The sequence below is a fragment of the Hyperolius riggenbachi genome, chromosome 10 (genome assembly GCF_040937935.1).
Source record: "Hyperolius riggenbachi isolate aHypRig1 chromosome 10, aHypRig1.pri, whole genome shotgun sequence".
Taxonomy (NCBI): domain Eukaryota; kingdom Metazoa; phylum Chordata; class Amphibia; order Anura; family Hyperoliidae; genus Hyperolius; species Hyperolius riggenbachi.
Window position 1 is genome coordinate 175,571,839 of NC_090655.1, and position 23,452 is coordinate 175,595,290.

Consider the following 23,452-nt stretch of genomic DNA (forward strand, 5'->3'; position numbering starts at 1 on the left):
ACGTGTGCTGTGTTGTGAGGCCCTGCAGCTTGGCCTTAAAGCTGCAGTGTCCACTTTAGTAAAAATGTCCCTGGTCTTTAGGGGGGTTTACCACTGTGGTCCTCAAGTGGTTAATATTACCGTTATTTTAAGATTTTTAATGTGTACTTCATTGTAAGGCTATTTATTCTATTATAAATATACAGTGGTTTGCAAAAGTATTCAGCCCCTTTGAAGTTTTCTAAATTTTGTCATATTACTGCCACAAACATGAATCAATTTTATTGGAATTCCACGTGAAAGACCTATACAAAGTGATGTACACATGAGAAGTGGAATAAAAATCATACAAGATTCCAAACATTTTTTTTAAAGAAACGTGGGGTGTGCGTAATTATTCAGCCCCCTGAGTCAATACTTTGTAGAACCACCTTTTGCTGCAATTACAACCGTCAGTCTTTTAGGGTATGTCTCTACCAGCTTTGCACATCTAGAGACTGAAATCCTTGCCCATTCTTCTTTGCAAAACAGCTCCAGCTCAGTCAGATTAGATGGACAGCGTTTGTGAACAGCAGTTTTCAGATCTTGCCACAGATTATCGATTGGATTTAGATCTGGACTTTGACTGGGCCATTCTAACACATGAATATGTTTTGTTTTAAACCATTCCATTGTTGCCCTGGCTTTATGTTTAAGGTCATTGTCCTGCAGAAAGGTGAACCTCTGCCCCAGTATTAAGTCTTTTGCAGACTCCAAGAGGTTTTCTTCCAAGATTGAAGTATTTGGCTCCATCCATCTCCCCATCAACTCTGACCAGCTTCCCTGTCCCTGCTAAAGAGAAGCACCCCCAGAGCATGATGCTGCCACCACCATATTTGACAGTGAGGATGGTGTGTTCAGAGTGATGTGCAGTGTTAGTTTTCCGCCACACATAGAGTTTTGCATTTTGGCCAAAAAGTTCCATTTTGGTCTCATCTGACCAGGGCACCTTCTTCCACATGTTTGCTGTGTCCCCCACATGGCTTGTGGCAAACTGCAAACGGGACTTCTTATGCTTTTCTGTTAACAATGGCTTTCCTCTTGCCACTCTTTCATAAAGGCCAACTTTGTGCAGTGCACGACTAATAGTTGTCCTATGGACAAATTCCCCCACCTGAACTGTAGATCTCTGCAGCTCATCCAGTCATCATGGGCCTCTTGACTGCATTTCTGATCAGCGCTCTCCTTGTTCGGCCTGTGAGTTTAGGTGGATGGCCTTGTCTTGGTAGGTTTACAGTTGTGCCATACTTCTTCCATTTCTGAATGATCACTTAAACAGTGCTCCGTGGGATGTTCAAGGCTTTGGAAATCTTTTTGTAGCCTAAGCCTGCTTTAAATTTCTCAATAACTTTATTCCTGACCTGTCTGGTGTGTTCTTTGAACTTCATTGTGTTGTTGCTCCCAATATTCTCTTAGACAACCTCTGAGGCCGTCACAGAGCAGTTGTATTTGTACTGACATTAGATTACACACAGGTGCACTCTATTTAGTCATTAGCACTCATCAGGCAATGTCTATGGACAACTGACTGCACTCAGACCAAAGGGGGCTGAATAATTACGCACACCCCACTTTGCAGTTACTTATTTGTAAAAAATGTTTGGAATCATGTATGATTTTCATTCCACTTTGTGTACACCACTTTGTATTGGTCTTTCACGTGGAATTCCAATAAAATTGATTCATGTTTGTGGCAGTAATATGACAAAATGTGGAAAACTTCAAGGGGGCCGAATACTTCTGCAAACCACTGTATAACTTTTTCTATTTACAATATTTTTAATCTGTATGTAATTGTAAGGCTATTTATTCTATTAAAAATATATAAATTATTCTATTCATGTTATTTGTAGTGAAGTATTTTACGGTATCAAATATATTATTGTTTTTATGTATGTAAGGGTGTTTGTGCAGTGTTGATGGTTAGGCACCACCGGGGGGGGGGGGGGTTTAGGGTTAGGCACCACTGGGGAGGGGTTGTTAGGGTTAGTCACCACCAGGGGGGGTTTACGGTTAGGCACCACCAGGGGGGTTGTAGGGTTAGACACCACCAGGGGGGTCTAGGGGTTCGGGATAGGTACAGGGAGGGTTGTATTCTTATGCTTAAAGAGACACTGAAGCGAAAAAAAATATGATATAGTGAAATGGTTGTGTACTATGAATAATTACTAGAAGATTAGCAGCAAAGAAAATATTCTCATATTTTTATTTTCAGGTATAATAATAATATAATAATAATAATCCAAACATTTGTATAGTGCTTTTCTCCTGTCGGACTCAAAGCACTCAAGAGCTGCAGCCACAGGGACGCACTCAAGAGGCCACCCTGCAGTGTTAGGGAGTCTTGCCTTGAACTCCTTACTGAACAGGTACTTGACCTAGCCAGGATTCAAACCCTGGTCTCCCATGTCAAAGGCAGAGCCCTTAACCAGTACACTATCCAGCCACTGTAGGTATATAGTGTTTTTTCTAACATTGCATCATTCTATAATATGTGCAGATTACACAACACTCAGCATTCAAAATGAGTCTTTCAGAGCAGTCTGTGAACTAATGACCTCTCCTCTAGCAGAGAAAAAGTAAACAGTTCACTTACAGTTGAGATAATAAAAGTCAGATAACAGCCCTCTCCAGGACTTCGAAAGTCGGAGAGCTTAATGACTTGTTTGCATAGAGATAACAACTGGAGTTTCTTAACTCTTCCTGTACTGGAAACAATTAGACTGATGTATCTGATCTTAATGTTTTATTTCTTAGCTGTACTACACATACAAATCATAATATCATAATTTTTTTTTCGCTTCAGTGTCTCTTTAATACAAGTGTAAATATAGTTTTTTGTTATAGACGGTATTTTGCCATTTCATTACTGTTCATTCAACATATTTAGCACTTCATTTTCGTTTATAATATACAAACGAAAAATATTGTTTTAGCTAAAAACTTTCGTCTATATTCCACGCCCTTTTTTCCAGATGCGCCTTTTTGCATGTACGCCTGCCGGGTGACCTACTGAGTGCGCCCTTGGTGGCTGCAGTGATCAAGTGCTTTGAGTCCGACAGCAGAAAAGTGCTATATAAATGCTACTATTAACTATTATTATCATGCCTCACCTAAAACAATATTTTTAATTCATTTTTCATACTAGATAATCACTATTTAAAGGACCAATATCGTGAAAATCGCAAAAAAAATGTATACATGTAAACACATACAAAAAAGTACATTTCTTCCAGAGTTAAATGAGCTATAAATTACTTTTCTCCTAAGTTGTTGTCACTTAGTAGTAGAAATCGGACAGAACTGACAGGTTTTGGACGAGACCATCTTCTCAAGGGGGATTCTCAGAGTTCTCTTTATTCACTTAGTGAATGGTAGTTTCTCTGTCCAACTGCCAAAAAAGTGTGCAGTGAACAGGGAGGCTGGCCAGCATCATTGTATAAATCCTTTTCAGAGAATGTCTTTATAAAGAACTAGCAGACCCAAGCCCGTTTAAAAATGGGCTCTAGAGCCTGTTTCTCGCAGCCGCATGTTACTGCGCTAGCGCGCACCCGCAACGCATGTGTGCGCACCAGCCGCACGTGCACCCGCCGCCCGCTCAGACGCCTCCGCTCATAACACTGGCCTTGTCCCCAACCTCCTGTCTCTGTGAGGCTGGGTCCGTGCTGCATACATGCGCAGTAGCAAAAAGCTACACAGGGACAGCGTGACGCAGGGACACAGGGGTTTTATTATAGAGGGTAAAAGCCTTGCTGAGAATCCCCCATGAAGAGATGCACTAGTCCAAAACCTGTCATATTTCTACTACCTACTGTAAGTGACAGCAACATAGGAGAAAAGTAATTTATGGCTCAATTTGCTCTGGAAGAAGCATTGTATATTGTTACATGTATTTTAAATTTTAAGATTTTTGGCGATTGTGGTCCTTTAACCACTTAAGGACCACAGTCTTTTCGCCCCTTAAGAACCAGAGCCTTTTTTTCCATTCAGACCACTGCAGCTTTCACGGTTTATTGCTCGGTCATACAACCTACTATCTAAATGAATGTTACCTCCTTTTCTTGTTACTAATACAGCTTTCTTGTGGTGCTATTTGATTGCTGCTGCGAGTTTTAGTTTTTATTATATTCATCAAAAAAGACATGAATTTTGTCAAAAAAATGATTTTTTTTACTTTCTGTGCTGACATTTTTAAAATAAAGTAAAATTTCTGTATACATTTTTGTCCAAAATTATTGTGCTACATGTCTTTGATAAAAAAATAAATAAATAAATAAAATTCAGTGAATATTTATTGGTTTGGGTAAAAGTTATAGCGTTTACAAACTATGGTGCCAAAAGTGAATTTTCCCATTTTGAAGCATCTCTGACTTTTCTGAGCACCTGTCAGGTTTCATGAGGTACTAAAATTCCAGGATAGTATTTATTACCCCCCAAATGACCCCATTTTGGAAAGAAGACATCCCAAAGTATTCACTGAGAGGCATGGTGAGTTCATAGAAGATTTTATTTTTTGTCACAAGTTAGCGGAAAATGACACTTTGAGACACAAAAAAAATAAAATAAAATAAAAAATTTCCATTTCTGCTAACTTGTGACAAAAAAAAAATGAAATCTGCCACGGACTCACCATGCCCCTCTCTGAATACCTTGAAGTGTCTTTTTTCCAAAATGGGGTCATTTGTGGGGTGTGTTTACTGTCCTGGCATTTTGGGGGGTGCTAAATTGTAAGTACCCCTGTAAAGCCTAAAGGTGCTCATCGGACTTTGGGCCCCTTAGCGCAGTTAGGCTGCAAAAAAGTGCCACACATGTGGTATTGCCGTACTCAGGAGAAGTAGTATAATTTCAAAAAAATTGTCATTTACAGAGAGATATTTCTCCCACCCAGCATGGGTATGTGTAAAAATACACCCCAAAACACATTATACTACTTCTCCTGAGTACAGCGATACCACATGTGTGGCACTTTTTTGCACCCTAACTGCGCTAAGGGGCCCAAAGTCCAATGAGTACCTTTAGGATTTCACAGGTCATTTTGAGACATTTGGTTTCAAGACTACTCCTCACGGTTTAGGGCCCCTAAAATGCCAGGACAGTATAGGAACCACACAAATGACCCCATTTTAGAAAGAAGACACCCCAAGGTATTCCGTTAGGAGTATGGTGAGTTCATAGAAGATTTTATTTTTTTGTCACAAGTTAGCAGAAATTGATTTTTATTGTTTTTTTTCACAAAGTGTCATTTTCCGCTAACTTGTGACAAGTTAGCGGAAAATGACAGTTTGTGAAAAAAAACAATAAAAATCAATTTCTGCTAACTTTTGACAAAAAGATAAAATCTTCTATGAACTCACCATACTCCTAACGGAATACCTTGGGGTGTCTTCTTTCTAAAATGGGGTCACTTGTGGGGTTCTTATACTGCCCTGGCATTTTAGGGGCCCTAAACAGTGAGGAGTAGTCTTAAAAACAAAAGTCTCAAAATGACCTGTGAAATCCTAAAGGTACTCATTGGACTTTGGGCCCCTTAGCGCAGATAGGGTGCAAAAAAGTGTCACACGTGGTGTCGCCGTACTCAGGAGAAGTAGTATAATGTGTTTTGTGGTGTATTTTTACATATACCCATGCTGGGTGGGAGAAATATCTCTGTAAATGACAATTTTTTTTTTACACACAATTGTCCATTTGCAGAGATTTCTCCCACCCAGCATGGGTATGTGTAAAAATACACCCCAAAACACATTATACTACTTCTCCTGAGTACGGCGATACCACATGTGTGACACTTTTTTGCAGCCTAGGAGCGCTAAGGGGCCCAACGTCTTATTCACAGGTCATTTTGAGGCATTTGTTTTCTAGACTACTCCTCACGGTTTAGGGCCCCTAAAATGCCAGGGCAGTATAGGAACCCCACAAGTGACCCCATTTTAGAAAAAAGAAACCCCAAGGTATTCTGTTAGGAGTATGGTGAGTTCATAGAAGATTTTATTTTTTTATTTTTTGTCACAAGTTAGCGGAAATTGACACTTTGTGAAAAAAAAAAAAACAATAAAAATCAATTTCCGCTAACTTGTGACAAAAAATAAAGTCTTCTATGAACTCGTCATACACCTAACGGAATACCTTGGGGTGTATTTTTTCTAAAATGGGGCCACTTGTGGGGTTTCTATACTGCCCTGACATTTTATGGGCCCAAAACCGTGAGTAATCTGGAAACCAAATGCCTCAAAATGACTGTTCAGGGGTATAAGCATCTGCAATTTTTTTTGACAGGTGGTCTATGAGGGGGCGAATTTTGAGATAAGCAGGGTGGCCTCTTAGATGACAGGTTGTTTTGGCACTGAAGTGCAGGAAGCGCAGGATGTTCTCAAATCGTGACCTGGACATGGCAGCAGAGAACATGGGTATGTGATTGATGGGTGTCTCAGGGGGTGATTAGAGGGGAAAATAGATGCAATCAATGCACTGGGGAGGTGATCGGAAGGGGGTCTGAGGGGGATCAGAGGGTTTGGCCGAGTGATCAGGAGCCCACACGGGGCAAATTAGGGCCTGATCTGATGGGTAGGTGTGCTAGGGGGTGACAGGAGGTGATTGATGGGTGTCTCAAGGTGTGATTAGAGGGGGGAATAGATGCAAGCAATGCACTGGCGAGGTGATCAGGGCTGGGGTCTGAGGGCGTTCTGAGGGTGTGGATGGGCGATTGGGTGCCCAAGGGGCAGATTAGAGTCTGATCTGATGGGTCGCAGTGACAGGTGGTGACAGGGGGCGATTGATGGGTGATCAGTGGGTGATTAGATGGCAGAACAAATGTAAACAATGCACTTTGGAGGTAATCTGAAGGTGGGTCTGTGGGCAATTTGATGGTGTGGCTGGGTGATCAGATGCTCGTAAGAGGCAGATTAGCGTCTGATCTGATGGATGGCAGTGACAGGTGGTGACGGGGTGATTGACGGGCGATTGACAGGTGATTACAGGGGAGAATAGATGTATACAGTACACGGTGGGAGGTCTGGGGGGGGGTCTGAGGTCGTTCTGACGGTGTGGGCGGGTGATTGGGTGCCATAGGGGCAGATAGGAGTCTGATCTGATGGGTAGCAGTGACAGGTGGTGACAGGGTGACAGGGTGATTGATGAGTGATCAGTGGGTGATTAGATGGCAGAACAGATGTAAACAATGCACTTTGGAGGTGATCTGAGGGTGGGTCTGCGGGCAATCTGATGGTGTGGGTGGGTGATCAGATGCCCGTAAGAGGCAGGTTAGGGTCTGATCTGATGGGAGGCAGTGACAGGTGGTGACGGGGTGATTGACGGGTGAATACAGGGGAGAATAGATGTATACAGTACACAGGGGGGGGAGGTCTGGGGGGGTCTGAGGTCGTTCTGAGGGTGTGGGCGGGTGATTGGGTGCCCTAGGGGCAGATAGGGGTCTGATCTGATGGGTAGCAGTGACAGGTGGTGACAGGGGGTGATTGATGGGTGATCAGTGGGTGATTAGATGGCAGAACAGATGTAAACAATGCACTTTGAAGGTGATCTGAGGGTGGGTCTGCGGGCAATCTGATGGTGTGGGTGGGTGATCAGATGCCCGTAAGAGGCAGGTTAGGGTCTGATCTGATAGGTGGCAGTGACAGGTGGTGATTGACGGGTGATTGACAGGTGATTACAGGGGAGGATAGATGTATACAGTACAGGGGGGGGGGTCTGGGGAGGATCTGAGAGTGTGGGGAGGTGATCAGGAGCCCCCAGGGGGCAGTTTAGGACTCAGTAGAAAAAATAGTGCTGGCAGATAGTGACAGGGAGTGATTGATGGGTGATTAGGAGGGTGATTGGGTGTAAACAGGGGTCTGAGGGGTGGGCAGGGGGGGTCTGAGGGGTGCTGTGGGAGATCAGAGGGAAGGGGGGCGGCAGATCAGTGTGCTTGGGTGCTTACCTGCGTGGCTGCAGCCTGCCCTGGTGGTCCCTCGATTACTGGGACCACCAGGGCAGGAGGCAGCCTGTATAATACGCTTTGTATACATTACAAAGCGTATTATACCTTTGTATGCGGCGATCTGGGAGCTAGTAACCCGACGGCGCTTCCGAACGGCCGGCGGGTTACTGTGCGAGGGGACGGAGCCTGTCGCCGGCGGCTGATCGCGTCACGCGATCGCCGCATAACCACGCCCGCCGCCGCTGATGGGCGTATTGCGGTAGTTTGGGCCCAGCCCTTGCCGTCGCCCATCGGCTGTGGGCGGTCGGCAAGTGGTTAAGGTTGCATAGCATACAATACATCAAATTAATTTTATTGCAAATGTAAATTTTGAGGGGTTTATTCTTGCTAGTGAGCCACATAAAATTAAGCAAAATTTTTCCACCAATAACTAATGGGATGGCTGATAATAAAACTGCAGTAAGGACCAGTGCACAACAAAAAGCTCTAGCGTAATCACAAATGCTCAGCACTTTTTGAAGTAATTTTTAGAGCGATTCTACACATGTGCCTAGCGGTTTTCTAATCATGCCTAGCGATTTTTAGAGCGTCTTGATGTAGCATTTTTTATTTTTTGTTACAGTAGAGCTGGAACTGAACCGCTTCTGTAACAAAAATGCTTGGAAAATCGCTGTTTTAGCGCTTTTCAGAGCGATTCTCCACTTTCCTATACTTAATATAGAGGCTTCCTCAGAAATCAGCAGAAATGCTACAGGACCCGCGTTTGCGTTTGGTAAAAAAAAATCACATCGCTCTGATGTGATCCATTCCATTCAAATACATTATCCAATCGCTTTTCAAAGAGCTGGCGTTTTTAAAAGTGCTCTTGGTGTGCACCAGCTCTAAAAGTAAATTCATAACAGCCAATCAGTTTTCATCCTTCATTTGCTGTAAAATAAGACAGATTTGACAAATACAACAGCTCAATTTTCACTCAAGTTTTAATGAATCAGCCCCAGCTGTTAGCTTCTTACCTAAGGCTAAAGCTAGGATGTGTCCAGTTATGCATGAGGATGATGGATGCTGTAAACACCTCTCCAGGCAACAAAGTCTTGTCAGGAAGTGTGACTGTCGCAAAGTCCCCAACACTCAGCCGCTGAACCTTTGGTGTGCCTATGCTCACCAACTGCACAGTCCCAGCAAGCTCGGATTCATCTTCATAATATTTGCAGTCTTCAGAGGCGGAGTAATTCAGCGCCACATTTACAGGAAGGGAAACAAGAGAAAACCATGTAGAGGAAAAGTGAAGCTCCACAATACACACATCAAGGGGAGGCTGTAAAAAGCAGAAGATGGAATACTGGAATTATGTTGAAATCAACCAACTAAAAAAAAATCACTGAAATTATGCAGTTTTCAAATGTCATTATTGTAATACACAAATGTAATGCTTGCTACTAGCTAGTGTACAGATTATGTGATTACTTCAATCATCTAGTCAGGAATGCAATGTTAATAACATGATGAATTCTGAATGCTCTTCACTGCACTTTTCCTTCAGTGATTTATGATGTTAAATACTATGCTTATAAAATAAAATATGCTTTCCAAAGCCTTGTATGAACTTTCTGTTCATGGGCTTGTGCAAAGGACTAGAGGACATGATCTACATACAGAATTTACCGTTTATTTAGAAAAGACTTCTTCACAGTAAGAGCTTGTTCACACTATGGGCTTGATTCACTAAACCGTGATAACTCAAATATCACACCTTGTCAAAGATATCACACCTTATCAAAGTTAACACACCTTATCAGAGTAGCATAACGAGCGCTACGAACTTATGCCTGCTAATTGGCAATGGCACTCGTCCTGCCCTGAGCCCCTGTGGGTTCGTAGCGCTCGCTATGCTACTCTGATAAGGCGTGTTAACTTTGATAAGGTGTGATATCTTTGATAAGGTGTGATATTTGAGTTATTACGGTTTAGTGAATCAAGCCCAATGAGCGTTTGAGGATTTTTTAAGTTAAACAAAAAAAGTATCCATGGTTAATAAACCAAACGACCACAACTGCATATAGTAAAAGAGTATAAATTTATTAAAGGATGTATCCCAGATAAAAACAAAACGATTCACCAGCGTTACTGGAAGGGGGGGGGGGGAGGGGGTATCAATATATTATTAAATGAATAAATCATAACACAGAGCCAATGAGGATAAATGTACACATCAAAACAAATCACATACAGACAATATGTGATTGACTATAAACAGCACAACCTCCTGAGTGAACCTGTCATAAGGCATTTGAATCATGTGGCTGTTACTAGTAAATATAAAATGAAATAATATCCTCACCATTCCAAAGCACTGCCCCTCTCAGCATCTGCCGGCGAATGAGACCTCACATGTATCGCACCTCCTACGGTGCTTCTTCGGAGATAAAGATTAAAAGAAGGACCGCCATAAATACCGCGCTAAAGCCGCCGCTGATCGATGCAAGGGGCATGGCCACGCCCCCTATGCGGCACTCCGCTACGCGACCTCCCGGTCGCATAGACTGAGCAGCGCACACCCGATGATGCTGTACGCGGAGGGTCAGTGCAGTGAGAGGCCGGCAGTAATAACAAGTGAAACATTAAACTATATGCTGAAAGAGGTCGCTGGACCTATAATAATAATAATAACATTAAGGAATAATTAATAATAGCGGAAGCAAATGAAATCATCTGCATATATGTAAATCGCAGTAAACACCATCTTGTGGCCAAAATTCATATTGCACATAAAAACCATTATAAAATTGAACAGACATGATTGAAGAATACATAGGACATCTAGTGGTCAATAATTATTATTACAGGTGATGTAAAAATACAAGATGACTATATACAGAATCTATATAATTACACAAAAAAGACTGAGAATACTCTATAAGGTGCTGATAAAAATGTAAAGGGCATATAAGGTGCTAATAGAAGTGAGAAATATAGAGTTTCATAATAATGATAATACATTTTTTTATATATCTTTAAGAAATTAACTATTTCCTATATAAAGTGTCTTGTGTCTTGAATTCGATTGTAGATTCATAAGTGTCGATAGAGGTGCCAATGTCATCTACGTGCCAAATACAGGAATATTAAATAATTTTGAAAGCTACAAAAAAAAAAAAGGACGCAAGCAATAATTAATCCCACAAATAAAGAGCCATCAATACTGAAAATAAAAAAACGCTCTATATACGTGACCATACACAAAGTGTAGACCTGCAATACTGTGCAAAGGACAATTGTCCAAGTAGTCAGTACTCACCACTGACTGGCTCTTTATTTGTGGGATTCATTATTGCTTGCGTCCTTTTTTTTTTTTTTTTTTTTTTTTTGTAGCTTTTCACCTGCGCTTTTGTACCCTCAAAACCTAGGCCCCAATGAAAGCCTATGGGGGATTTTAGCACTTCTGCACCCCCGTAACTCTAGTTTGCAGAGATGTAGGGAACCCAGCATTGGAGTGCAAGTACAACAATATGCCTTCTACCTGCTTGAGACATGTCGTGAGATTCAGAGTTTGCTAATGGCCATAGCTGCGATTTAATCACTCTTACTGTAAAGAACTCTAAATAAATGGCTAAAACGTTTTACCTCCATGCGCAGATCATGTCCTCTAGTCCTTTGAGAAGGCCTAGGGACAAAAAGCTCATCCGCCAAGCTTTTATATTGCCCTCTGATGTATTTATACATGTTAATTAGATCCCCTCTAAGGCGTCTTTTCTCAAGATTAAATAAACCCAGTTTATCTAACCTTTCTTGGTAAGTGAGACCTTCCATCCCACGTATCAGTTTTGTTGCTCATTTCTGCACCTGCTCTAAAACTGCAATATCTTTCCTGTAATGTGGTGCCCAGAACTGAATTCCATATTCCAGATGTGGCCTTACTAGAGAGTTAAACAGAGGCAATAATATGCTAGCATCTCGAGTTTTTATTTCCCTTTTAATGCATCCCAAATTTTTATTAGCTTTAGCTGCAGCGGCTTGGCATTGAATACGATTATTTAACTTGTTGTCGACGAGTACTCCTAAGTCCTTCTCCAAGTTTGATGTCCCAACTGTATCCCATTTATTTTGTATGGTGCTAGACCATTGGTACGACCAAAATGCATGACTTTACATTTTTCAACATTGAATTTCATCTGCCATTTATGTGCCCATATAGCCATCCTATCCAGATCCTGTTGCAATAGGTCACTTTCTTCCTGAGAGTTGATGAGTCTGCACAAGTTTGTATCAAATGCAAAAATAGCAACATTGCTTTCTACTGCATCTACTAGGTCATTAATAAATAAATTGAAGAGTACTGGACTCAGTACAGACCCCTGTGGGACCCCACTGCTAACAGTCACCCATTTTGAGTATGATCCATTGACCACAACTCTTTGTTTTCTGTCCATTAGCCAGTTCCCTATCCATGCACACAGACTCTTCCCCAGTTCTTGCATCCTCAACTTTTGCGCCAGACTTTTGTGGGGGACAGTGTCGAAGGCCTTTGCAAAGTGCAAGTATATTACATCTACAGCATTTCCAATATCCCCATTAGCGTTCACTACCTCATAAAAAATGAGCATGTTAGTCAAACAGGACCTGTCTTTAGTAAACCCATGCTGATGCTGAGAAATAATATTATTGTCTACTATGAAGTCATGTATAGTATCTCCTAGTAACCCCTCAAATAGTTTGCATACAACTGATGTTAAGCTTACAGGTGTAACATCTGTAGAGATGGCGTCTGCGGGCACGCAGGATGCCTCCGCAGCTGCCTTGCCTTTTCACTCAAGGGCTTTGCCCGTACCTCTGGCGTCTAGTACGCAGAGGACGGGTCTGTCTTTTACACATGGAGCTGCTGTATGGCGCAGGCGCACGCGGAGACAAGACCTTTATGCGGGGAGGAGGCGTGTCAGCTGACCAGCTGGTCCGGATTGGCTGATTGGAGTGGGCGCGGCCGTGGGGTCTCCTGTGCTTCAAAAGCCTTCGCTGTTCACTCGCAACTTGTCTGCTGTTGCAAATACTTATGTGCTAGCGCTCAGACCTTAGATAGTATCCGGTGTGCTTTGATCTGGCAGGAAACCAGGGATTTCACACAAGACTAGGATATTATTGTACTGTGTATTGATATATTGTGTATGACTCTTGCTACCCTCTGACTCTGCTCTTTTATTACCGTTCCTGTACTTCTGCCTATCTGACTCTGTTACTGAACCCTGCCTGATATCTTACCATTCTCTTGCCTGACGATTCTGTACTGTGCCTGCCCGCTCGTTACTGATCATTTGCTTGTCTGACCTCTCTACTCACCAGTGAGCCCTTGTCACTGGTGAGGTGCTCTTCTGACAGTACCCACCAGCTCCTCTGGTGAGGTAAAGCCAAACTGTCAGTTATTGTGTGCTAATTGTGCCCACCAGCTCCTCTGGTGGGGTTTAGCTAAATTAATTAGTTTCTGTGTTCTATTTACCCACCAGCTCCTCTGGTGAGGTTCAGCTACTCTTTCTGTTACTGTTGCACCAAGCACTACATATCTCGTTGGTCATTAGCTATACTTGTATTATTGGTGATACTGCAGATCACCACATAATCAGGTATAACGTCTATTATTGGTGATTCTGCAGATCACAAATAATCAGACATCTGTGTTGCTACACCAATCGTTACAGAACAGCAGACCAGAAAATGTCTATGGATATACTGTGCAATCATGTCGAGATTCTGATCTCGGCCGTTAACCACTTGACGCTTGCGGTTAACACCCAGCAGTCTCGGATAGGTCAATTATCTGAGGAGGTGCGCATCAGTCAAGCACCAGATGCATCAGTATTATGTCCTCTAGTCTCTGAGCCCAGACTGCCTTTCCCGGAAAGGTTTTCTGGACATAGGGCCGATTTTCGGAATTTTAAAAATCGGTGCCTATCTTACTTTGAGTTATGTCTGGATACACCAGGATCTGAGAGTCAGAGAGTTGTATTCATGAAATCATTACTATCTGGAGATTCACAGTCTTGGGCCTACAGTCTCCCAGTTAACCATGAATCCTTAGAATCTGTCCAGGAATTTTTAAAGCTATGGCTGTTATTTATGATGATCCCGATGTAGTTATAACAGCAGAAAGGAAACTTAAGACCCTCAGACAGAGACATAATACTGTTGAAACTTACGCCGCTGAGTTTAGAAGATGGGCAGTATCAACTAGATGTGGGCAGTATGATTTGCTTGACTGTTTTTTATTGGGGTTATCGGATGCAGTTGTTGAGTTAATGTTAGCTCATCCAGAGCCCAGGACTTTAAATAAAGCTATTTCTTTAGCCATTAGGATTGATCGGCGAGTCCGATACCACAAGCAGACCCACAGTAAAGTACCAAAGAGACTCCCTGTTAGAACTTGTTATGCTCCTTCTCCTTCTCAGGTGGAGCCGATGCAAGTTCCTCAGGGTAGACTCTCTAAGATGAAGAAAGAGGAGAGACGGGTACATGGGGCAGAGACAGAGTGTGTGGTCTCAGATAGTCACATTAAGGCAGAGAACTTATGCCGTTCTGTGATAATCGGCAACATCACTCTAGGTGACCTAGGTTCATCAGTAGGGGATAGTCGCTTACTCCTTCCTTGCTCACTTACGTGGGAGAATCAGGTTCAGACCACTCAGGCCTTTATAAACTCAGGCTCTGCGGCCAATTTTATGGATTATGATTTCGCAGTAAAGTTTGGCTTCCCTCTCACGTCTCTGGAACCTCAGCTCGTTGTCACTGCAGTGGATGATTCACCACTGCAGGGGAAGCTATCTCTCTCTCAGACTCCTGTACTGTTATGTCGGATTGGGGTTCTGCATAAAGAACAAATACAATTTCTGGTCATTAAGATGATTACCTCCACTGTGATACTTGGTATGCCATGGCTCCAAAAGCACTCCCCTCAGATTGACTGGGCTTCCGGACAGTTGTTATCATGGTCCCCCTATTGTCAGCATCATTGTTTGGAGAAAGTAAAGATATGTGCTACCAAGGTTCAAGTGGAGGGGTTGCCTACTCACTATTCTGAATTTGCTGATGTGTTTTGCCCAAAGGCAGCAGACAAGCTTCCTCCTCATCGGGATTTTGACTGTCCCATTGAGTTGAGATCAGGTTGCATGCCCCCTAGGGGTCATCTATATAATCTTTCCAGGCCTGAAAAGCTTGCCATGCAGGAATACATTAAAGAAAACTTGGCCAAAGGCTTCATCCGTCCTTCTAGGTCCCCGGCCGGGGCAGGTTTCTTTTTCGTGCAAAAAAAGGACGGTGGCCTACGACCATGCATAGACTACAGAGGTCTGAACAAGAACACGATAAAGAATCGTTACCCTCTTCCTCTGATTGATGATTTATTCGTCCAGATTACCGATGCTGGTGTTTTTACCAAACTCAATCTCCGAGGGGCATACAATCTGATCCGCATAAGAGAGGGTGACGAGTGGAAGACGGCGTTTAACACGCCTGACGGGCACTATGAGTATCGTGTCATGCCCTTCGGGTTGTGCAACGCACCCGCCGTCTTCCAAGAGCTCATTAATGAGGTCTTCAGAGAAGTCCTCGGGCGGTTTGTTCTCGTGTATTTAGATGATATACTCATTTTTTAACCCAATTTGTCGGAACACAGAAAACATGTGAAGTACGTTTTGAAAAAATTGAGACAGAACTCTTTATACGCCAAGATTGAGAAATGTTTCTTCGAAGTTTCAGAGGTTCCTTTTTTGGGGTACATAATCTCCACCTCGGGATTATCTATGGACCCAAAAAAGGTATCAGCAGTCCTGGAGTGGCCACAACCTTTGGGGTTGAAGGCACTTCAGCAATTCTTAGGTTTTGCCAATTATTATAGGAGGTTCATTAGGGGGTTTTCTTCTGTGATATCACCTCTTACTGAGCTTACCAAGAAGGGGGCTGATACTTACAATTGGTCATCAAAGGCACGAGCTGCCTTTTCTTCACTGAAGCAATTGTTTTGCTCCGCCCCTACTCTGAGGCATGTGGATGTGTCCCTTCCATTCATAGTTGAGGTGGATGCCTCAGAAGTAGGGGAGGGGGCTGTACTGTCTCAGCACTCCGGGCTTCAGGGCAGGTTGCACCCGTGTGCATTCTTTTCCCGGAAATTTTCTCCCGCCGAGAGAAATTATGACATCGGGAATCGAGAACTGTTGGCCATCAAACTCGCGTTTGAGGAGTGGCGACACTGGCTTGAGGGTGCTGAACATACTATTACAGTCTGTACTGATCACAAAACTTAGAATATATTGAAGGAGCAAAGCGACTCAATCCCAGACAGGCTCGCTGGTCTTTATTCTTTGCTAGATTCAGGTTCATTATCACGTATAGGCCAGGTAGTAAAAATATTAAAGCTGATGCTTTGTCTAGATGTTTTGAGCCTGAGACAGTACAGCCCGTCACTCCGGCAGGCATCCTTCCCGAGAAAGTGGTCCTTGCTACTGCAATAATTCGGGAGAATTTAGACTCCACATTTCAAAGTCAGCAGAAAAATAAGAGACAGTCTGAAGAATGGCAGGTGGTACCTAGTGACGTCATGTGGGCCCTGCCGTCCAGAATGAGAAGGGTTAAAACTTCTCATACGTGTTAAAGGGACTCCGAGCATTGCAGAAACTATAGAAACATGCATATCATTTTAAAGCTCTCTTTCTCCTCTTTTCAATGTTATATAAATCGCCACCCTACGCCTTTTAGTTTTCGCTATTTTCGCGATCGAAATTGCGGCCGCGGCAATTTCAATCGCGAAAATAGAGAAAACTAAAAGGCGTAGGGCGACAATTTAGGGGTCGTCAGAAAGAGAGCTTTAAAATGATATCCATCTTTCCATAGTTACATCGTATTACACAGGGCGACTTTTTCTCAAAGTCAGCAGCTCCATTCAGCCCTACGCCTTTTAGTTTTCTCTATTTTCGCGATCGAAATCGCGGCCACGGCAATTTCAATTGCGAAAATAGCGAAAACTAAAAGGCGTAGGGTGGTGGTTTATATATCATTGGAAAGAGGAGAAAGAGAGCTTTAAAATGATATGCATCTTTCCATAGTTTTTGCACTGCTCGGAGTCCCTTTAACCTCCCTGGCGGTAAGCCCGAGCTGAGCTCGGGCTATGCCGCGCAGGAGGATTTCTCTGGCTCTATTGGGGCGATTCGCCCCATTCAATGTGCTGTGCGCGCAGCCAGCACTTTGCTAGCCGCACGCACAGCTCGATCGCCGCCGCTCTGCGGCGATCGCCCGCACGCAGCGGCGAAATAGGGCCCCCCCCCCGCCAGAGCCCTGCGCTGCCCGGACCAATGAGTTCCGGGCAGCGCTATGGGCTGGATCGGGTGCGCCTGACGTCCATGACGTCATTCCGATCGTCGCCATGGCGACAGGAGAAGCCAAACAGGGGAACGCGTTATATACGCGCTCCCCTGTTTGCTATTAGTGCCGGCGACGATCGCACTAGAGGGACACATGCGCCCTCTAGTGGTGTTTCATGTAGCTACCACTCTGGTAGCTTTACATGAAACAAAAATTAAAAAAAAAAAGGATTTTTTCCCATTGGAAAAAAAAAAATTAACCGCCAGGGAGGTTAAAGAGCTGTGGTTCAGGGGGATCCCTCTCCCGCCCTCCCCAGGATGTTGGATACAGAAATATCTAGGGAAGGGATGCAGGACAGACCTGATGAGACGTGTCCGGAGTCCACGCCTCGAGGAGGGGGTACTGTAACATCTGTAAAAATGGCAGCTGCGGGCACGCAGGATGCCTCCGCAGCCGCCTTGCCTTTTCACTCAGGGGCTTTGCCTGTACCTCTGGCGTCTAGTACGCCGAGGACGGGTCTGTCTTTTACACATGGAGCTGCTGTATTGCGCGGGCGCGCGCGGAGACAGGACCTTTATGCGGGGAGGAGGCGCGCCAGCTGACCAGCTGGTCGGCTGACGTCAGAGGTGACTCACAGCGCTCCGGATTGGCTGATTGGAGTGGGCGCGGCCGTGGGGTCTCCTCTGCTTCAAAAGCCTTCGCTGTTCAATCGCAACTTGTCTGCTGTTGCGAATACTTATGTGCTAGCGCTCAGACCTTAGATAGTATCCGGTGTGCTTTGATCTAGGAGGAAAAGAGGGATTTCACGCAAGACTAGGATATTATTATACTGTGTATTGATATATTGTGTATGACTCTTGCTACCCTCTGACTGCTCTTTGCTTACCGTTCCTGTACTTCTGCCTATCTGACTCTGTTACTGAACCCTGTCTGATATCTTACCATTCTTGCCTGTCGATTCTATACTGTGCCTGCCCGCTCGTTACTGATCATTTGCTTGTCTGACCTCTCTACTCACCAGTGAGCCCTTGTCACTGGTGAGGTGCTCTTCTGACAGTACTCACCAGCTCCTCTGGTGAGGTAAAGCCAAACTGTCAGTTATTGTGTGCTAATAGTGCCCACCAGCTCCTCTGGTGGGGTTTAGCTAAATTAATTAGTTTCTGTGTTCTATTTACCCACCAGCTCCTCTGGTGAGGTTCAGCTACTCTTTCTGTTACTGTTGCACCAAGCACTACATATCTCGTTGGTCATTAGCTATACTTGTATTATTGGTGATACTGCAGATCACCACATAATCAGGTATAACGTCTGTATTATTGGTGATTCTGCAGATCACAAATAATCAGACATCTGTGTTGCTACACCAATCGTTACAACAGGTCTATAATTTCCTGGATCTGATTTTTTGCCCTTCTTAAATAATGGGAAAATGTGGGCTGTACGCCAATCCACTGGGACTCTGCCAGTTGAAAGAGAGTCACAAAAGATAAGATAAAGGGGTTTATCTAGAACGGAACCTAATTCCCTTAGGACCCGAGGATGCATGCCATCCGGGCCAGGTGCCTTGTCTATTTTTAATTTATTTAGTCTTGCCTTCACTTCTTCCTGCATTAAGTATTTAATATTACAATTGGAAGATTGAGACTCTTCTGCATCTGTAATTTGCAACAGTGATGTTTCCCTTGTGAAAACAGAAGCAAAGAAAGCATTTAATAACTCTGCCTTACCTTGGTCACAGTGTGTACAGTGGTGTACAGTGAAAACAGGAGGGGGGACAGAACACACCCATGCGGAGCTCCCGTGTTGGTCGTTCTCACACTGGAGAAGCAGTTGCCAAGCTTCACCTGTTGCGTCCTATTGGAGAGGAAGTCCTTTACCCATTCACAAAGTGTGGTGACGACTGCGAGCTGCGCCAGATTGTCAATCAGGATGTTTGGGCAGATTGTATTGAATGCAGAGCTAAAGTCCAGGAACAGTATCTTGATGTAGGAGTCAGGTCTGTCAAGGTGTTCCGTGATGTACGCCAGGCTGATGTTGATGGCATCATTTACAGACCTTTTAGCTCTGTATGGAAACTGATGTGGGTCGAGGAGGAAGTCGGTAAATTGCTTCAGGTGGGTGAGAACCAATGGTTCGAAGATCTTCATGACGATGGGGGTGAGGGCCACAGGTCTGAAATTATTGTGTTCCGTGTTGCCCGGATTTTTTGGGACCGGTATGATTGGTGACCTTTTGAGACAGGAGGGGACTCTGCCTTCCGTCAAGGACCTGTTGAATAGGGAGGTGAGCGTGAGGGCAGCTGTTCTGACCAGGTTCTCAAGCAAGTTGGTGATACGCCGTCCGGGCCGGCTGCTTCTCTGGCATTGAGTATGTGGAGGTGCCAAAGTACGTCTGCTTCCTGGACCACTACTGGCACGAGGTCATCATGGGCCATCGGCGGGGAGGGCTTTGCCGGGGGCGATGGATCAGCAAACTGCTTTGGATGGTGCTCAAACCTACAGTAGAACTCATTGAGTTCCTCGGCCAGTGTGGTGCTGGGGGTTGCGTGCTGAGGGGTTGGTTTGAAGTTCGTAGCCATTCGTAGGCCTTTCCACACCTTGCGTGGGTTGTTTGACTGTAGGTAGTCGCCTAGCTTGTCGGAGTAGGCCCTCTTTGCAGGTCGCAGTTCACGGTTGAGGGTGTTCCTTGCCTCCCTGAACTTATCTGGAGTGCCGTGTTTATGCGCCACCTCCTTGAGTTTCCGGAGGCGGCGCAGCTTGCTATTGAACCATGGCTTGTTATTTGGGAAGACCTTAAAGGACTTTGATGGGACACACATCTCCTCACAAAAGCTGATGTAGGAGGCGATGTTCTCCGCCCATTCGTCCAGGGAGGGTGCCTCCAGGACTGACCAGTCGGTGCATTCGAAGCAGGCCTGTAGCTCCATCTTGGCTTCGGCTGACCACGTTTTGACCGTCTTGACAGCAGGCTTTGTAGTTTCGAGGTGCCTTCTGTAGGTGGGGATCAGGTGGATTAGGCTGTGGTCGGAGTTCCCCAGTGCAGCACCCTGAGTAGCCTTGTACACATTCTTGAGGGACGTGTAACAATGGTCCAGGGTGTTGCGGTTCCTATGGTGGCAGATGTGTTGCTTGTAGCGGGGCATCTCCTGTCACAGATTTGCACTAGTGAAGTCCCCCCGAATAATGAAGAGTGACTCAGGGTAGGCAGTTTCCCACTGAGAGATGCTGTCGCTGAGTGCACTCAGGGCATTTTCTGTGTTCGCGCTGGGAGGGATGTAGACCCCAGTGAGAACGATAGAGGTGAACTACCTGGGGGAATACTGTGGCCTGCAGCTGATGACTAAGAACTCCACGTCAGGGGAACAGACTTTACTGAGGATGGTGGTACTGGAGCACCAGGTGGTGTTAACGTAGGAGCATATGCTGCCACGTCTTTTCATCCCTGAGAGGGCTTGGTCCTGGTCTGCACGAAGGAGGTCGTAACCTGGCACTGCGATGGAGTTATCAGGAATCCCGTCATTCAGCCAGGTCTCTGTGAAGCAGAAAACTGGGGTACTGCTGCCGATTGAGGGTTTACTACCAAGTAGTAGAAGCAGTTTGTCGACCTTGTAAGGGAGTGAGCACACGTTCCCTAGCAGGATGGCAGGGATAGGAGAATGTAGGCCTTTCCTCTTAAGTCTCACACGGACTCCTGCCCTTCTCCCTCTATGGCGGCGTTTATTTTGGGAGTGTGCGGTGCCACCGACCAGGTGGATGATGTGGGCTCTGACTGAATTCCACAGAAGAGAGTCCATGGGGGGGTCCCTGGCGAGTAGGGGATTCCTGGTGAGGGGGTCCCATTTCAGGAGCTCCTCTCTGGGCAGACTGACATAGTGCAGCATTTATCGTGGGGGATGCCAGCCAAGCCTGAGTCTAGTGGCGGGGGGAGGTAGTGCATAACAAATTGCAGCACAGGTGTGCAGATCAGTACAGCACAGTAGATCAGCACAGCACAACAGCACAGGGTGACTCAGTTAGGTACAGCATGGGGGTGCGCAGGTCAGTTCAGCACGACACGACATAGGGGGCACTGTGAGGAACCAGGTTGTGCAGTGCAGCACGGGGGTGCCCTGTTCGGTATAAATTACGGCATACCGCACAGCGCCCAGAATGTGGCAGTTCAGCACAGTACCGGGGTGTCCGATCGGCACAGGCATGCACAATACAGTGTGGCAATTTGGCGCAGGGATGCACAGAGCAGTGCAGCAGATTGATAGCACAGGGATGAAAAGAACGGTGCAGCAGTACAGCCCAGGAACACAGTTTAGTGAAGCAGATCAGTTCAGCCCCAGGACACAGTTTAGTGAAGCAGTTCAGTCCAGGGACACAGCTTAAAGGAATACTTAAGTCATTTTAAAAAAATGACTTTTACTCACCTGGGGCTCCCCTCAGCCCCTTGCAGCTGAACGGTGCCCTCGCCGTGTCCCTCCGATGCGGCTGGTCTCGCCGGCGGCCACTTCCGGTTTGGCCGTCACCGGCCGACAGGCTGTGAATGCGGCTGATTATCCGCGTCCCCGGACGCAATAGCATTGTAGAAGGCGCTATTGCGTCCGGGGACGCGGATAATCAGCCGCGTTCACAGCCTGTCGGCCGGAGACGGCCAAACCGGAAGTGGCCGCCGGCGAGACCAGGCGCATCGGAGGGACACGGCGAGGGCACCGTTCAGCTGCAGGGGGCTGAGGGGAGCCCCAGGTGAGTAAAAGTCATTTTTTTTAAGTGACTTAAGTATTCCTTTAAGTGAAGCAGTTCAGCCCAGGGACATAGTTTAGTGAGGCAGTTTAGTTCAGCCCTGGGACACAGTTAAGTGAAGCAGTTCAGCCCAGGGACACAGTTTAGTGAGCAGTTCAGCCTAGGGACTCAGTTTAGTGAAGCAGTTAAGCATAGGGACATAGTGTAGCAAAGTAGTTCAGTCTAGGGACACAGTTTAGTGAAGGGAGTACGGCACAGCACAGGGATGTACCAGTTGGTACAGCAGTTCAGCTCATGGATATACAGAAGATAGCTAGTTCTCCCCCTATGTTGCAGCAACCATCGAACAAGGCCAGCGGAGTATGGTGAAGGATCCTTGTTGCAGCGGTGAGGCTCATGTTCTGCAAGTGAAGGCCCAGGAAGGTGCGGCATGTGAAGGAAAGGCCCAGGAGGAGCAGTGGTAGCATCTTGCAGTGTGGCCAGCTGGCACGCGGAGGGAGAGAGCTGACACCCTGCATGCAGCAGAGGGGGCCTGGCGGAGCCACATGACGGGCAGCACGGACGCAGAGATGAGACAGCCCGGCAGCAGAGATGGAGGGTTTGCGGCTGTGGAGGCAAGCCTGTGTGGCGCTAGTGTGAGGGCGGCGGGCCGCTCATGCCGGTGGAGCAGCCCCAAATTTTCAGGCTTTGTAGGGAGTTTAAGGGAGCTCAGGGCTGGTGAGTTTTGGGCCATTACCTTACCGTTCGGCAGAAACCTGCGCTTTTGTACCCTCAAAACCTAGGCCCCAATAAAAAAAGCCTATGGGGGATTTTACCACTTTTGCACCCCCGTAACTTTGGTTTGCAGAGATGTAGGGAACCCAAAATTGGAGTGCAAGTACAACAGAACTTTTGCACCCCTATAACTCTGGTTGGTTATCACCAGCCGACTTTAGCAGTTAATAGCAAAGGCCCCTTACATCCTAGCAACACCAAATTTGCAGGATATGTTAAAAATATAGCAGGAAACAATATTTAAAGGACTTCTGAGGCCACAAATGTGGAAAAAGTTAAAGTTAAATACCTTTTCATAATCCAGATCCATGGAGGACGCCATCCGTGCCATTGCCACGGCTCCCGCAGTAATACCGGCCCTGGTATTATTATTTTTATGTGCTGAGTGTGGGAAATCTGGAAAAAAAAATGGCGTTGGGTCCTCCTTCCCGAGCCTCTGTAACCCCTTTTCCCCCATGCAGGCTGGGATAGCCAGAATGGGGCCGACTGGGGCTTCGCACACTGAGCTATACCAGCCTGCATGGTCCAAGTATGGGGGGGCTCCGGGGGGGAGGGGCGGCAAAGCCTTCCCCTCCCTCCCCCCACCCGGAGCCCTTGTCCAATCCGTGGAAAAGGGGCTCTTCCCCACCTCCGGTGCCCCAGGAGGAGGTGGGGGCGACAACTCCCT

General features: G+C 45.6%; 1 protein-coding gene across 1 annotated transcript in view; it reads right to left on the reverse strand.

The window, feature by feature from the left end:
- Positions 1 to 23,452, reverse strand: part of TMEM132A (transmembrane protein 132A) — a 240,977-nt gene that overhangs the window by 96,487 nt on the left and 121,038 nt on the right. The window contains exon 4 of the mRNA XM_068255296.1: positions 8,962 to 9,263. Coding sequence (XP_068111397.1) covers positions 8,962 to 9,263 — 302 coding nt within the window. The remainder of the gene's footprint in view (positions 1 to 8,961; positions 9,264 to 23,452) is intronic.